The 15000-nt window shown below is 44.8% G+C and overlaps 1 protein-coding gene across 1 annotated transcript in view; it reads right to left on the bottom strand.

Annotated features, from left to right (window-relative positions):
• The window catches only part of SELENOS (selenoprotein S), a 44228-nt gene that overhangs the window by 3011 nt on the left and 26217 nt on the right, over window positions 1-15000 (bottom strand). Inside the window, exons 4-5 of the mRNA XM_082253068.1 lie at window positions 9378-9467; window positions 739-820 (exon numbers count right to left, since the gene is read on the bottom strand). Of these exons, the coding sequence (XP_082109194.1) occupies window positions 739-820; window positions 9378-9467 (172 nt within the window). The remainder of the gene's footprint in view (window positions 1-738; window positions 821-9377; window positions 9468-15000) is intronic.

The raw sequence follows: 15000 nt of genomic DNA, 5'->3' as shown, positions 1-15000 counted from the left end.
CATGCTGAATTTTTTTTTATCTTTTTAATCCGTTATAAATGGACACCAAAAAAAATCTTGAAAGCTATGAAAAGAGCGCCCCTTGCAGGTCTTTTGTTTCCAGTAGTCTCTCTCTCTAATATAATATATATATATATATATATATATATATATATATATATATATATATATATATATATATATATATATATATATATATATATATATATATATATATATATATATATATATATATATATATATATATATATATATATATATATATATATACACATACACACACACACACACTTAAAAAAAAAAAAAAAAAAAAATAATATATATATATATAAATATATATATATATATATATACATACATACACACAATATATACACATACATTAAAATTTTTTTTTATATATATATATATATATATATATATATATATATATATATATATATATATATATATATATATATATATACACACATACACACACATATACACACACATATATACATATATTTGAATTTAGCATTCAAACTTAACAGGGAGATGGCATTCCACGGCCTCAACCCCCCCCCGTAGTTCTATTGGCAGCACATACACAACATTCATATTGTACATGCATGCATTCATTAAATAGTTGACATGCTTGGCGATGTGAAGCCAGAACAGATCCTGGTTTATATTAAATTCAGGACCATCTTTTTTTAGCGTGGCTCCCCGGTGACCTGAAATCCGAGGAATACTGACCGCCGCTCCTGAGAGATCTCCGGTCTGGTTTCGGCTTTGGGGCAGAGGATGATGCGGAGGTGCTTGCAGATGGCTCCTGTGGCTGAACACAAAGAAGAGCAGTGATATGAATAAATGCTTTTCTGTAACATCTCACCTTCATTAAAACTCCCTAGAAGAGTCAGTGCCCATCCCCCTGCTCAAACACAGCATTTTAACCATGCATATTTCATTTGGAGACCAGCATCTCTCAACCATGGAACCCCGGGGTTCCTCCAGAGGTTACTAGGGGTACCTTGAGCATTTTTTGCCTCTTAGGCAAGTTACCGCTGGCACCAATGATTTTTTTTCAGCCATTTTTTAAAAGGGGGGGGGGGCAGTTTTCCCATTGGCCATAAATTAAGGGGCATTGTTCTCACGGACCACCACCCTAATGTGCCCTGAGCTGTGGATCTAATGAATATTGGCAGAGGTTCCCTAAGACCTGAATGTTATAGCAAGGGTTCCCCCATCTTGAAAAGGTTGAGAAAGGCTCTCTATACATACATGGTACTGGATATACAGTCATAAGATCCTAAAAAGAAATGTCTTTACAGTGTAAGTAGTGTATACAGAAAAAATACTGAGATGCATAACCATGAGTCCAAAATAAAAATAAAAAAAAAAATGTCTGTCTTTCAGGTATGTCCGGGGATAACTTCAGTAAGCTTTTTTTTTTTTGGGGGGCGGGGGGGATGGCTACGCATTTCAAGGCCTTATTGCTTCTTTAACCACTTAAGCCCCGGAGGATTTGGCTGCTAAAAGACCAGGGGGTATTTTGCGATTCGGCACTGCGTGACTTTAACGGACAATTGCGCGGTCGTGCGACGCTGTACCTAAACGAATTTGACCTTTTTTTTCCACAAACAGAGCTTTCTTTTGGTGGTATTTGATCACCTGTGCGATTTTTTGATCACGCGCTATAAACAAAAAAAGGAGCGACAATTTTGCAAAAAACAATATTTTTCACATTTTATATGAAATTCCCCAAAAAAAAAAAAAAGTAAAAATCAAAATTTTTTAACATTTTCGGCCAATTTGTTTTCTGCTACATATGTTTGGGGAAAAAAAAAAAACGCAAAAAGCGTATTTTGATTGGTTTGGGCAAAAGTTATTGCGTTTACTAACAAAGGGAAAGATTTTTGTCATTTTTGTTGTTTTTTTTTTTTAACGCGTAATGGCGGCGATCTGCGATTTTTTTTGCGGTACTGCAACATTGGGGCGGACAGATCGGACCCTTGACTGACATTTGTGACACTTTTGGGGTTACCAGTGACATTACTACAGTAATCAGTGCTATATATATGCACTGTTACTGTAAAAATACACTGGCAGTGAAGGGGTTAACTTTATTTGAGAGGGAGGGGCTGTGTGTGTCCCTAGGGGCGTGATTCTAACTGTGATTGGCTGTCTGTTGAGCTGTAGTTACACTGATCAACGGTTCTACATAGTAGAACCGTATGATCAGTGTTTCTACACAGGGAGAACTGACAGGCAGCTTGTTTACACAAGCTGCCTGCCTTTCTCCCTCTCCCCCGCCGATCGCCGAGTGACCGGCGGACATCGGGTCCGCCGGTCACACGCGCGGGGGGGGTCCGTGACCGAGCGGGGGCGCGCTCTCGCTCCCGAGAGCCTCACAGGCTAGTGATGTTAATTTACGTCACTTTGCCTGTGAGGGGCTGACCGCCGCAGTAAATCTACTGACGGCAGTCGGCAAGTGGTTAACCACTCAGCCCCAGCCCTATTTCGGACACTTTTTGTTAAAATCTGTATTTTTTCCTAGAAAACTACTTAGAACCCCCAAACATATATATATTTTTAGCAAAGACTCTGGAGAATAAAATGTCGGTCATTGCAAAATTTTTTGTCACGCGGTATTTGCGCAGCGGTCTTTAAAACGCCATTTTTTTGGAAAAAAATTTAAAAAATATCATTTTTAACATCATTTAAAAAATACTAAACAGTAAAGTTAGCCCATTTTTTTTATATATTGTGAAAGATGATGTCACGCCGGGTAAATAGATACCAAACATGTTATGGTTTAAAATTGCGCCCCCCCCCCCGTGGGATGGCGACAAACTACGGTCAATAGAGATCTCAATCTGCGACGCTTTAAATTTATTTAACGGTTACCAGTTTAGAGTTAGAGTGTAGCTCTTTTTTTTAAATTATTGCCCACGCTCTGGCGATTTAACTTTATTACAGGTTTTTAAAAAAAAAAAAAAAAAAATCTGATCACTTTTATTGCTGTCACAAGCAATGTAAACATCCCTTGTGACACCAATATGTAGTGACAGGTACTCTTTATGGAGGGATCGAGGGTCTAAAAGACCCCAAACCCCTCCACTACACTTCCCTGTATGCAAAACGCTGAAAACTGCGTTTTTGTATACAGCCATTTTTCAAATCTGCCGCCTTTTGCAGCACAGTAACCCGGAAGTGACGTCATGGACGCCGCCTCCGTGTTAAGTCATTCATCGGGACTCCATCCAGCCGGCGGACGTGCCGGCTGGGTGCTCGGGGCTCCCAGTGGGACGGGAGCCCCGAGCAAAGCCACGGAAGGCGGCGGGAGGGGGGGGGGGGGGGACGTCCCCTCCCGCTCACCCGGGTAACGATCGAGCGGCTCCCGAGTGCTGCACAATTCCTGGATTGGATGCCTCTGCTACAGTGTTCAGCCTCCATTCCCAGAGGACGCCTTATATGAAGAAACGCGGCGGTCGGAGCTAGTACTGTGATCACACAGAGGCGCGCTAGAAGTTACTGCGGCCGTGCTGTGGAGTTTTGTTACGGCTTGTAACTGATCTTAAGTGTATTGTGTTAAAACATTTTAAACAGTATTGCACTGAGGCTTCTTCCTTTTTAGATTTGATACATACCCCTGTTGGAGCATGTTGGTGGAGCACAGGCTGAGGCACATATTCCCGTGATGGGGACTCTACTGCAGAATCTGACTGATGGGGTCATAGAGTCATTTGGGGATCAATGGTGAGTGGCAGCTCTCTAATGGGAGACAGGTAATGCACAATTGATCTCTCCTTCTGAGATCAACTCGGTCCGGAAAAGGCCTCACTGAGAAGCACTTTTAGCATTGGAGCACTTTTTAAGCACCTAGATCATTGATGGTGAACCTTTGCCCCCCCAGATGTTTTGGAACTACCTTTCCAAGATGCTCATGCACTCTGTAGTGTACTTGAGCATCGTGGGAAATGTAGTTCCAAAACATCTAAGGTGCCAAGGTTCGCCATCATTGACCTAGATGGACTTCCTAGAATTAAATTGCAACTCTTTGCACTTAACAGGGATTTATGAATGGTTTTATTATTATTATTCATCTATTTTGACATCATGTTTGTGTATGATTTTGTACATTTTTGCTAGTTTGCACCAGACAAATATTGTTTATGGATTTTGATTATGGATTTATGTATTGTATAGTGTTACTATTGAGGATTTAAGGGATTTTTAACCACTTGCCGACTGCGCACAGTATATTTACTGCGGCAGTCAGCCCCGGCCAGGCAGAGTGACGTAGGTCTACGTCGCTCGCCTGTCACTCCTTCTAGAGCCAATAGCGGGCGAGCGCGCGCCCGCCTCGGCTCGTTCACGGAGGAGTGCGGGAGTGTGACTGGCGGACCCGATGTCCGCCGGTCACACTACGATCGCCAGTACAGCGGGAGAAAGACAGAGCGGCTTATGTAAACAAGCCGCCTGTCAGTTCTCCCTGTGTAAAAACAGAGATCAACGGTTCTACTATGTAGAACCGTTGATCTTTGTTTTTACACCAATAGCAATGTCCCTACACAGTTAGAAGCACACCCCTAGGACACACTTAACCCCTCCCTGTCCAATACTGTTAACCCCTTCCCTGCCAGTGTCATTTTTGCAGTAACAGTGCATATATATAGCACTGATTACTGCAGTAATGTCACTGGTACCCCCAAAAGTGTCAAAAATGTCAGTCAAGGGTCCGATCTGTCCGCCGCAATGTCGCAGTACCGCAAAAAAAAAAAAAAAAAAAAAATCGCAGAACGCCGCCATCACTCGTTAAAAAAAAAAAAAACACCAAAAAATGACAAAAATCTTTCCCTTTGTTAGTAAACGCGATAACTTTTGCGCAAACCAATCAAAATACGCTTTTTGCGATTTTTTTTACCAAACATAGGTAGCGTAAAACAAATTGGCCGAAAATGTTAAAAAATTTTGATTTACATTTTTTTGAGGGGAATTTCATATAAAAAAAAAAGTGAAAAATATTGTTATTTTTGCAAAAATTACGCTCTTTTTTTGTTTATAGCGCGTGATCAGAAAATCGCACAGGTGATCAAATAACACCAAAAGAAAGCTCTGTTTGTGGGGAAAAAAGGACGTGAAATTCGTTTAGGTACAGCGTCGCACGACCGCGCAATTGTCCGTTAAATTCACGCAGTAAAAAAATCACAAAAAACCCCCTGGTCAGGAAGGGGGTAAAATCTTCCGGGGCTTAAGTGGTTAAAGACTGCACACTTTTTCTTTTTGCAGTAATCTGCTACAGCAGGGATATGCAAACTGTGGCCCTCCAGATGTTGCAGAACTACAAGTCCCATGAGGCATAGCAAGACTGATAGCCACAAGCATGACACCCATCGGCAGAGGCATGGAGGGCCACAGTTTGCATATCCCTGGATGTCCTGATTTGTTATGCTCTACATGCCATCAAAAACTAAATTGCATGTTGCCATATTGTTTTTTATTACACAATGTTTTATTACTGCACTTAGATGGCGCCCTCCGCTGTGGGGTTTTTTTTTTTTTTATGTCTCAATTCATAAGATCCTAACCAAAATTGCCTTTATTTTAGAACCTTTTAGTTGTACTTTGGAACTTTATAAAGTTATTTTTTCGCCACATGGTACAAATCAAGTATTGCCTGGGCAAATCCCAAGCATCATTCTGCTAAACATTTTATGTATGGAGAAGAGCAAAAAAAAAAAAAAAAAAAAAAAAAAAAGGAGGGCGGTGGGAGTAAAACCTTTTAAAAAATTTCAGGCATCATGACAGTTCAAATCATGGAAAGGTCACCTTTTCAGAAAATGTCCCAGGAATTGTGGATTATAGAAGGTTATTTTGCATTTGATTTGTGCATCTGTATGCATGCTGTGAGACTCGCGTCACGTGTAGAGCGTTAAAGGACGCCGCCACTCACTTTTTTTTTTCTTTTAAGGGCTTTCTTCGCCCGTGTTTATTAAAAGAAAGTTCATCCAGCAGAAAAAAAATAAAGGTTTTTCCCTCGCAGGGGTTTTAGCATTTCAGTCCTCAGCAAAATAAAATGATTATTCAGCCCTCCTGGCTTGAACTTGCAGCGCTGCTGCTCTGGCCTCAAACTCCAGGTCCTTGTCCGTCTCCCACAGACTTCGCTCCCACAAGGAGCGCTCCTGTCTGCCAGGGTGGAGCTCAGAACCATAGTCAGGTCATTATTAAAAGCCCAGCACACACCTGACCAACTAATATGCTGGCTATACTGAATAGCTGGACCCAGGATTGGAGATTCCATCCCACCCGGATCACTTCCAAATCTCAAGGCTCCAGGTCCCAAACTGGACTTTTTAAAAACACAGAGGAAACTGAAAAGCCAGTGTCCAAGCTCCCTGGAGCCCCTCAACATGCCTGGTAGAGAATTCTGAGTCACGTTCACTTTAGACCCTGGCAGGGCATTGCTCTGCCACAACGCACAAAAAAATGCACAGTCCACCTGGCCATCCAGAAAATGTGAAAAAATTTAGTATTACCTTATAAATTCCCCCACACAATGAAGTTGGGAAGAGGTGAAATAGGAAAGTTTTTTTTGTACCCTCTGTCCCTGTAAGACCAGTACATACAAGAAGTGGGGGGTGCAGAGGTCTCTGGAACAGGAAGGCACAGACGGCAATAAAAAACATAAATTGTGACATTTCCCCGCTCTACTAAAGCTGGCCATACACGATGCGAACGTCGTCCCATTCATTAGGTCCTGTTGCCACCCTACCGACTAAAAAAAACAAAGAAGCCTTAGGCATGCCACATACGGTGCAAATTTATTTTCTGCAAACATGGGTTAGAGTGCGGGGGAACACCACCCCACCCCCGCAGGGAGAAGTGATTATTGCTAGCGGCTATAGCAGCTGCTACCTATAATCTCAAGTATCCACTAGCAAGCATATATAGGAGGAGTCCCTTATAATGCAGCTGCACGTCTCTCCCAGTAAGGAGTAAGTATCTCCAATGGTGAGAGGTTGGATTCATCCTTTTAATGGATAGTGTAGGACCCACTGATAATGGGGTACTTTGACGTAGTGGTGGGCTTGAGCACGATATGGCCATATGGTGGGACTAAATCCCCATTTTTTGCCTTTATATTGGATAGTCATTTCTTTTGCACGTGTGCGCTATTCTCTGTAAATATGCATGTCGCTTGGTTCATAGCTGCACCAGCTTTAGAAATGCATGTTCAGGGTGTGCCCCCCCAGCTCTTTGTTTGTTTGTTATGTATTCGGTCCTGACCAGACTTCTGGGGTTGAGCACCCCACCCCCCACACCTGTACTCTACTCTGTCAGTGTCCACTAGCAAGTAGATATAGGAGGAATCCCTTATAATGCAGTTGCACATCTCTCCCAGTAAGGAGTAGCATCTCCAATGGTGAGAGGTTGGATTCATCCTTCTTGTTATGGATAGTGTAGGACGCACCGACAATGGAGTACTTTAATGTAGTGGTGGGCTTGAGCAAGATATGGCCATATGGTGGGACCAAATCCCCATTTTTTGCCTTTATATTTGATAGTCATATCTTTTGCATGTGTGCGCTATTCTCTGTAAATATGCATAATCGCAAGTAAATCCGGTAGGCTGGTTGTAATAATCTCAAGTAAATCTGGTAGGCTGGTTATAACCAAGTGGATCAACTTGGTACATTCGGCCAGCCCACACACATTCAAATCTCGGCTGAGATTCAAACAGTCTATGGCCGGCCTCATGGAAAACTGTCAGCCATCAGATGCAGCCAGCTGTCCAAATACAATATCCACAGTGAGAGAGTTTGTCCATCCATGCTGTACACAGTGGATGGAGAGATCTGTGGGCTGCAAAGAAAAATCTAACTGTGTATGGCCAGTTTAAGGCCCCCCATTATAAAAATTGTATACGGGAGACCCAGTGGGGGTTCTCAGCAATTAGCTGTGAGTGAAAGCCCCATTGAAAGAAAAAAAGGGTCTGACAGCTCCCACAGCAAATTGCGGCTGTTCGCATTTAATTGTTTAACCACTTAAGCCCCGGAGGATTTGGCTGCTAAAAGACCAGGGGGTATTTTGCGATTCGGCACTGCGTGATTGTAACGGTCAATTGCGCGGCCGTGCGACGCTGTACCTAAACGAATTTGACGTCCTTTTTTTCCCACAAACAGAGCTTTCTTTTGGTGGTATTTGATCACCTGTGCGATTTTTTGATCACATGTGCGATTTTTTGATCATGCGCTATAAACAAAAAAAGGGCGTCAATTTTGCAAAAATAACAATATTTTTCACATTTTTTATATGAAATTCCCCCCCAAAAAAAAAAATGTGAAAATCAAAAATTCAAAAAATCAAAATTTTTTAACATTTTAGGCCAATTTGTTTTATGCTACATATGTTTTGGCAAAAAGCGTATTTTGAATGGTTTGCGCAAAAGTTATCACGTTTACTAACAAAGGGAAAGATTTTTGTCATTTTTGTTGTTTTTTTTTTTTTTAAAGCGTAATGGTGGCGATCTGTGATTTTTTTTGCGGTACTGCGACATTGGGGCGGACAGATCGGACCCTTGACTGACATTGACACTTTTGGGGTTACCAGTGACATTTCTACAGTAATCAGTGCTATATATATGCACTGTTACTGTAAAATTACACTGGCAGTGAAGGGGTTAACTTTATTTGAGAGGGAGGGGCTGTGTGTGTCCCTAGGGGCGTGATTCTAACTGTGATTGGCTGTGGCTTGAGCTGTAGGAACAGTGATCAACGGTCCTACATAGTAGAACCGTATGATCATTGTTTCTACACAGGGAAGAATGACAGGCGGCTTGTTTACATTAGCCGCCTGCCTTTCTTCCTCTCCACCGACGATCGCTGAGTGACCGGCGGACATCGGGTCCGCCGGTCACACGCGCGGGGGGGGGGGGCTCCGTGACCGCGCGCTCGCTCCCCAGAGCCTCACAGGCTAGTGACGTACCGACACGTCACTCTGCCTGTGAGGGGCTGACCGCCGCAGTATATGTACTTGCGGCGGTCGGCAAGTGGTTAAGCAGCGATTACCTGCAAATAATAGGCCCTGGATGCAGGCTGTATACATCCAAGGCTTATCATTGGCAGGTAAATCACTTCACAAACCTATATCTGACCAATATAAGTCCAGTATCACTGAAGTCATCACAGTACAGCTCACAAGTGATAACATGAGAAAGGGAAAAAAAAAAAAAAGATAAATGGCCGTGTTTTCATTATGTTTGCTTAGATATATTGGAGCAGCCAAAGCATTAAACATGCAATTATTTCTCTCACAAGTCACTGATTAATGGGCGTACAAGCACTGATAGACCCGCAGGATTCTATTGAGAAAACCCGAATCTCCGTCCTTACCTGACTTGGGGCAGAAGCCACCTTGTAACTCCTCCCTTCCTTCATGCTCTCCCAGCTCTCAATCTTCTGCCTCCTCTTCTCTTCTTCCAGCTAAGAACAAAACCAGAGGAGAAAACATTAGAAGCACGCCGGGAATAAAAATCGTTCTAAAACCATAAAGGTTTTTTACCTGATTGCATTACCGAGGCTCGCTCTGCTCTCTCCCTCCTCACAGGGCAGAGTGATAGCAGCGGGAGCCATTGGCTCCTGCTGCTGTCAAATAAATTCTATGAGGAGGGAAACAGGGGGGCAGGGCAAAGCCCTGGGGTCTGTGTCTATGGACTCAAGCAATGGGGCTCAGGAGCGAGCCCAAACGAGTACCCAAACCAGTACAGATACAATACACTTTCATACAGTAGGAATCAGAGGACCCTGCTCATTAGAGCTTACAATCTAGGAGAAATATTATACATACACACTGTGTGTGTATTTATATATATATATATACACACACACATACACACACATATATATACATATATATACACACACACATATATATACATATATATACACACACACATACATATACATATATACACACACACACACACACACACATAAACACACATCGGTTAGGCGTTGTTAAATGGCTGGCTGAAGGATAGTAAAAACGGTGGCTTTGCTGCAGTTTTACTGAAGTGCCTGCAGCTCACCCCTCCTCCGCTCCATGTATAGCATCTTTTTTTTTTCTTTCTTTTAGAAAAAGGGTTTAGATTCTCCCCCTATACACATCATTTGCCAAGGCCAGTAGTCTCAAAACTGCAGCTCATGGGCCAGATGTGGCCCTTTGATTGTCTTTATCTGGCCCTTGGGGCATTATTCCCCCCCACCAACACACCAATGGCGGGGCACTATCCCCCCCCCCACGACACCAATGGCGGGGCACTATTCCCCTCCCCACGACACCAATGGCGGGGCACTATTACCCCCCCCACGACACCAATGGCGGGGCACTATTACCCCACCCCCCCACCGACACAAATGGCGGGGCACTATTACCCCCCCCCCCACCGACACAAATGGCGGGGCACTATCCCCCCCCCCCACCGACACCAATGGCGGGGCACTATTACCCCCCCCACGACACCAATGGCGGGGCACTATCCCCCCCCCCCCCACGACACCAATGGTGGGGCACTATTCCCCCCCCCCCACCGACACCAATGGCGGGGCACTATTACCCCCCCCACGACACCAATGGCGGGGCACTATCCCCCCCCCCCCCCACCGACTACCAATGGCAGGGCACTATCCCCCCCCCACCGACTACCAATGGCGGGGCACTATCCCCCCCCCACCGACTATCAATGACGGGCCACTATTCCCCCCCCCCCCACCAACACCAAAGATAGGGCACTATTCCTCCCACTAATATCAATGGATGGGCCACTACTGACCACAGGTTTTATCAGTGGTGGTTGGTCTATTTAGGGCGTAGGGGCGCCCCCCCTCCATCCATGCATCTGGCCCCCTAATCTACATGCAGGGGCGCCGAACGAATGGAGTTCAATGGGATTTTTTTTTTGAATCACCTGATTAGAGCCAGAGGCTCTAATAGGGCGATGCAAAGGGTGGTCCCGGGGCGCAGAGCAGTGCATCCCGAGCCCACCCATTGTGTGACAATAGCGAATGAAAATTCGCTATTGTCACACCGATCCTCCTCTTGGCCAATCAGGAAGCGCGTCCGATACGCGCTTCCAGATTGGCCGCAAGGCAAACCCCTTGCCATTGGCCGAGGAGGAGGCGGGAGCGGAAGGAGACGCGCCGCCGGTCACCGGGAGTCGGGACTCAGAAGAATCCGCCCGCCGCCGCTGCTCCAGGTAGGTAAGGAGGCACTAACGCTGATCTCTGCATCGGGGGCACGCACGCTGATCTCTGCATTGGGGGCACGCACGCTGATCTCTGCATTGGGGGCATGTACTATGCATTGGGGGCATGTATGCTGGTCACTCTGCATTGAAAGGGGGGCACGCTGGTCACTCTGCATTGAAAGGGGGGCACGCTGGTCACTCTGCATTGAAAGGGGGGCACGCTGGTCACTCTGCATTGAAAGGGGGGCACGCTGGTCACTCTGCATTGAAAGGGGGGCACGCTGGTCACTCTGCATTGAAAGGGGGGCACGCTGGTCACTCTGCATTGAAAGGGGGGCACGCTGGTCACTCTGCATTGAAAGGGGGGCATGCTATACCTTAATTACTGAAGGCCCCTTTCACACTTTTGCGACCTCAAAGTCACGGAATTTTTTACAGCGTTTTTTGCCGCAAAGCAATGCCAATTACATTTTTCTGTTTGCGCCGCCCCCCCCCCCCCCCCCCAAACATTTTGAGCACCAGCCGCCACTGGGTTTTATGTAATGCTTTTTACTCCCACTGATGTTGGGACATTTTCTATTCCCATTGGCCACAGTCTGGTCCTCTAAAAGCCTAGGGCATGGCATGAGAGGATCTCAGCAGGACAATGGTGGGTATGCTGGATGGGTGATCATCGGCTTTGGAGTTTGCATTAAATCTACTAAAATAGAGCCAATGTGGGGGCCAGCTTTAGTGTAAACCGTCCATTTAAAAATGCTAAGAAAGGTTCAGGTCTATGTTTTGGTATCAGCTGCTGTCAGTCCTCTCTGGAAGTTCCTGCAGATTTCTTTATTCTGACAGACTGGTAATAAAAATGAGCTTTATTTGTGTCTGTGGAGTGGGTGTGGGGGGGGGTTTGTGTGTTTTCCCAACTACAAAGCAAGACGCCCAGCAGGGTTCTATTCAGAGTCTGATCCGGCTGATAAAAGAACAATACTGGCACGGTATGTACAGCTGTGAGGGTGCCGACATCTCAACTAATGCAAATGTGTGAGCGTCTCCGCACTGATCTGAAAGAACAAAACAATTACTAGACGCACCTTTCCAATCTGTCAGAATAAATGAGGATAATTCCATCACAGCAACATCAGCTCTGCCAAATTAGCTTTTACTAAAAGAAACATCTGATTAATCATTTGCCGGGGTTATGGAAATTGTTTATGGACAATGAAGGTCTTTAGACGTTTAGCCAGACAGTGTGCGGAATTGATCAGGTCACTCAATACAACGGGGGGGGGGGGTTTATTCATTTAGTGACCCCATGCAGAAGACATGATTTGTATAAAGCAGAGACTTATTAAGCCTCATACACAGGATAAGCATAGCGGACACCATTTTTTTTTTTGCACGCTCGTCCTCCATATATCAAAACTGAAGAGAGTGTTACTAAAGTTACAAAAATTCTCGTACGCGAGTACAACTTCGGAAGTGATGTAATATATTACATTGCATTTTCGTACAAAAACTGTACCGGGTTAACCACTTGCCGACTGCCCCCAGTAATATTACTGCGGCAGGGCGGCTCCCCTGGGTCCAGCGATGTAGACCTACCCCCCCCATCACTGGAGGGCAGGGGGAAGGGATTTCGGCGGAGCGCTCCCGCTGTGTTTAGACACAGCGGGAGTCGGGCCGGGGGCCGATTGCCGCCATTCTCCCACGATCGTCCGGGAAACGGTGAGAAGACCCGCCTGCTTATGTAAACAAAGCAGGCGGATCTTCTCAGCGACAGACCGGAAGGGATCAGCAGATGAAACTGCGATCTCTGTGTCTGTCACAGAACCCCCCCAAAACATACACGTCAGTAAGCATGAGGCATACATTTAACCCCTTGATCACCCACCATGTTAACCCCTTCCCTGCCAGTGTTATTACAGTAAGAGTGCATATTTATAGCACCGATTACTGTAGTAAGGTCACTGGTCCCCCCAAAAGTGTCAGTTAGGGGTCCGATCTGTCCGCCGCAGTCCCGCTAAAAATAGCAGATTGCCGCCATTACTAGTAAAAAAAAACAATATATTGGGGGCATGTACTATGCATTGGGGGCATGTATGCTGGTCACTACATTGGGGGCACGTAAGCTGATCTCTGCATTGAAAGGGGGCATGCTGGTCACTCTGCATTGAAAGGGGGCACGCTGGTCACTCTGCATTGAAAGGGGGCACACTATACCCTAATTACTTAAGGCCCCTTTCACACTTTTGCGACCTCAAAGTCACGGAATTTTTTAACAGCGTTTTTTGCCGCAAAGCAATGCCAATTACATTTTTCTGTTTGCGCCGCCCCCCCCCCCCCCCCCATTTAACCCCTTCCCTGCCAGTGTTATTACAGTAAGAGTGCATATTTATAGCACCGATTACTGTAGTAAGGTCACTGGTCCCCCCAAAAGTGTCAGTTAGGGGTCCAATCTGTCCGCCGCAGTCCCGCTAAAAATAGCAGATTGCCGCCATTACTAGTAAAAAAAAAAGAAAACAAAAAAAATTACATAAATCTTTCCCGTAGTTAGTAAACGCGATAACTTTCGTGAAAACCAATCAAAATACAATTTATTACGATTTTTTTTTTTTTTTTTTAACCAAAAAATATGTAGCAGAAAACAAATTGGCCTGAAATGTTAAAAAAAATTTCATTTTTAATCTTTTTGAGAATGTCATAGCCGAATGTGAAAAATTTTAATTTTTTTTTTTTAAATGGTCGCTCTTTTTTGTTTAATAGCGCAAAAAAAAAAAAAAAAAAAAAAAAAACACAAGCACAGGTGATCGAATACCACCAAAAGAAAGCTCTATTTGTGGGGGGGGGGGGGGGGGGGGGAAGTAAATTTAGTTTTGGTACAGCGTCGCACAACTGAACAGTTTTCCGAAAAATTAACGCAGTGCCGAATCGCAATATAAGGCCTGGTCAGAAAGGGGGCAAATCCTTCCAGTCTTAAAGGGGTTCTCCGCCCCCCCCGAAAAAAAAAAAAAAAACCTGTAAGACAAAAACAGCATAATGAGCTAGAAAGCATTGCATACTAGCCCATTATGAAATTCTTACCTTAGAATGAAGCCCTCCTGTGGTGCCCGCACCCCGCTGACATCTTCCCGGGTGTTACTTCCAGGTTCGCTGGCTCCGGTGCTGAGAGTAGCAGGAGCCGCGATTACGTCGCTCTCACGCAAGGGTCGCAGGTTGCGGCACAGGCTCTGAAGTTCCAGCACGGCAAGCCAGACCTTCAAAGCGCACGCACCAATGACATTGGCTTCATGCACTCTGAATATCTCCTAAACTGTGCAAGTTTAGGAAATATTCACAGTACCTACAGGTGAGCTTTATTATAGGCCTACCTGTAGGTACAAGTGGTGTAACAGAGTTTGCAACCACTTTAAAACAAAAATCATACAATATTGGTATCGTAAGACACAAATTTTCGCGTTTGTTCCTTCCGGTAATAATCGCATGAACTGTCGTGATCAGCTCTTGAAAGCTGTGTACCAACAATCAGATTATCGTATGATCGATTTGAAAGTGGTATTTTTCATTCGATTTTCCGATCGTGTGTACTGGGCTTTAGGCAGGCACTACATGGTGTTAATTTCTTTACTGCAACTTGAATCCCCCCCATCAACACGGACCGTGTGGGCAAGGCAATCCCCCTTATCAAGCCATTGTATTCTCCAGGTGGGGGAAGCCATAACCTGCCGGGAGAAGACCGGTATTACTGCCAGTGGCTATACCAGTCAATAGCAAGAATCACATGT

Source organism: Pelophylax lessonae (assembly GCF_965119305.1).
Source record: "Pelophylax lessonae genome assembly, chromosome: 4".
NCBI lineage: Eukaryota > Metazoa > Chordata > Amphibia > Anura > Ranidae > Pelophylax > Pelophylax lessonae.
This window is presented reverse-complemented; position numbering and strand designations above follow the sequence as displayed.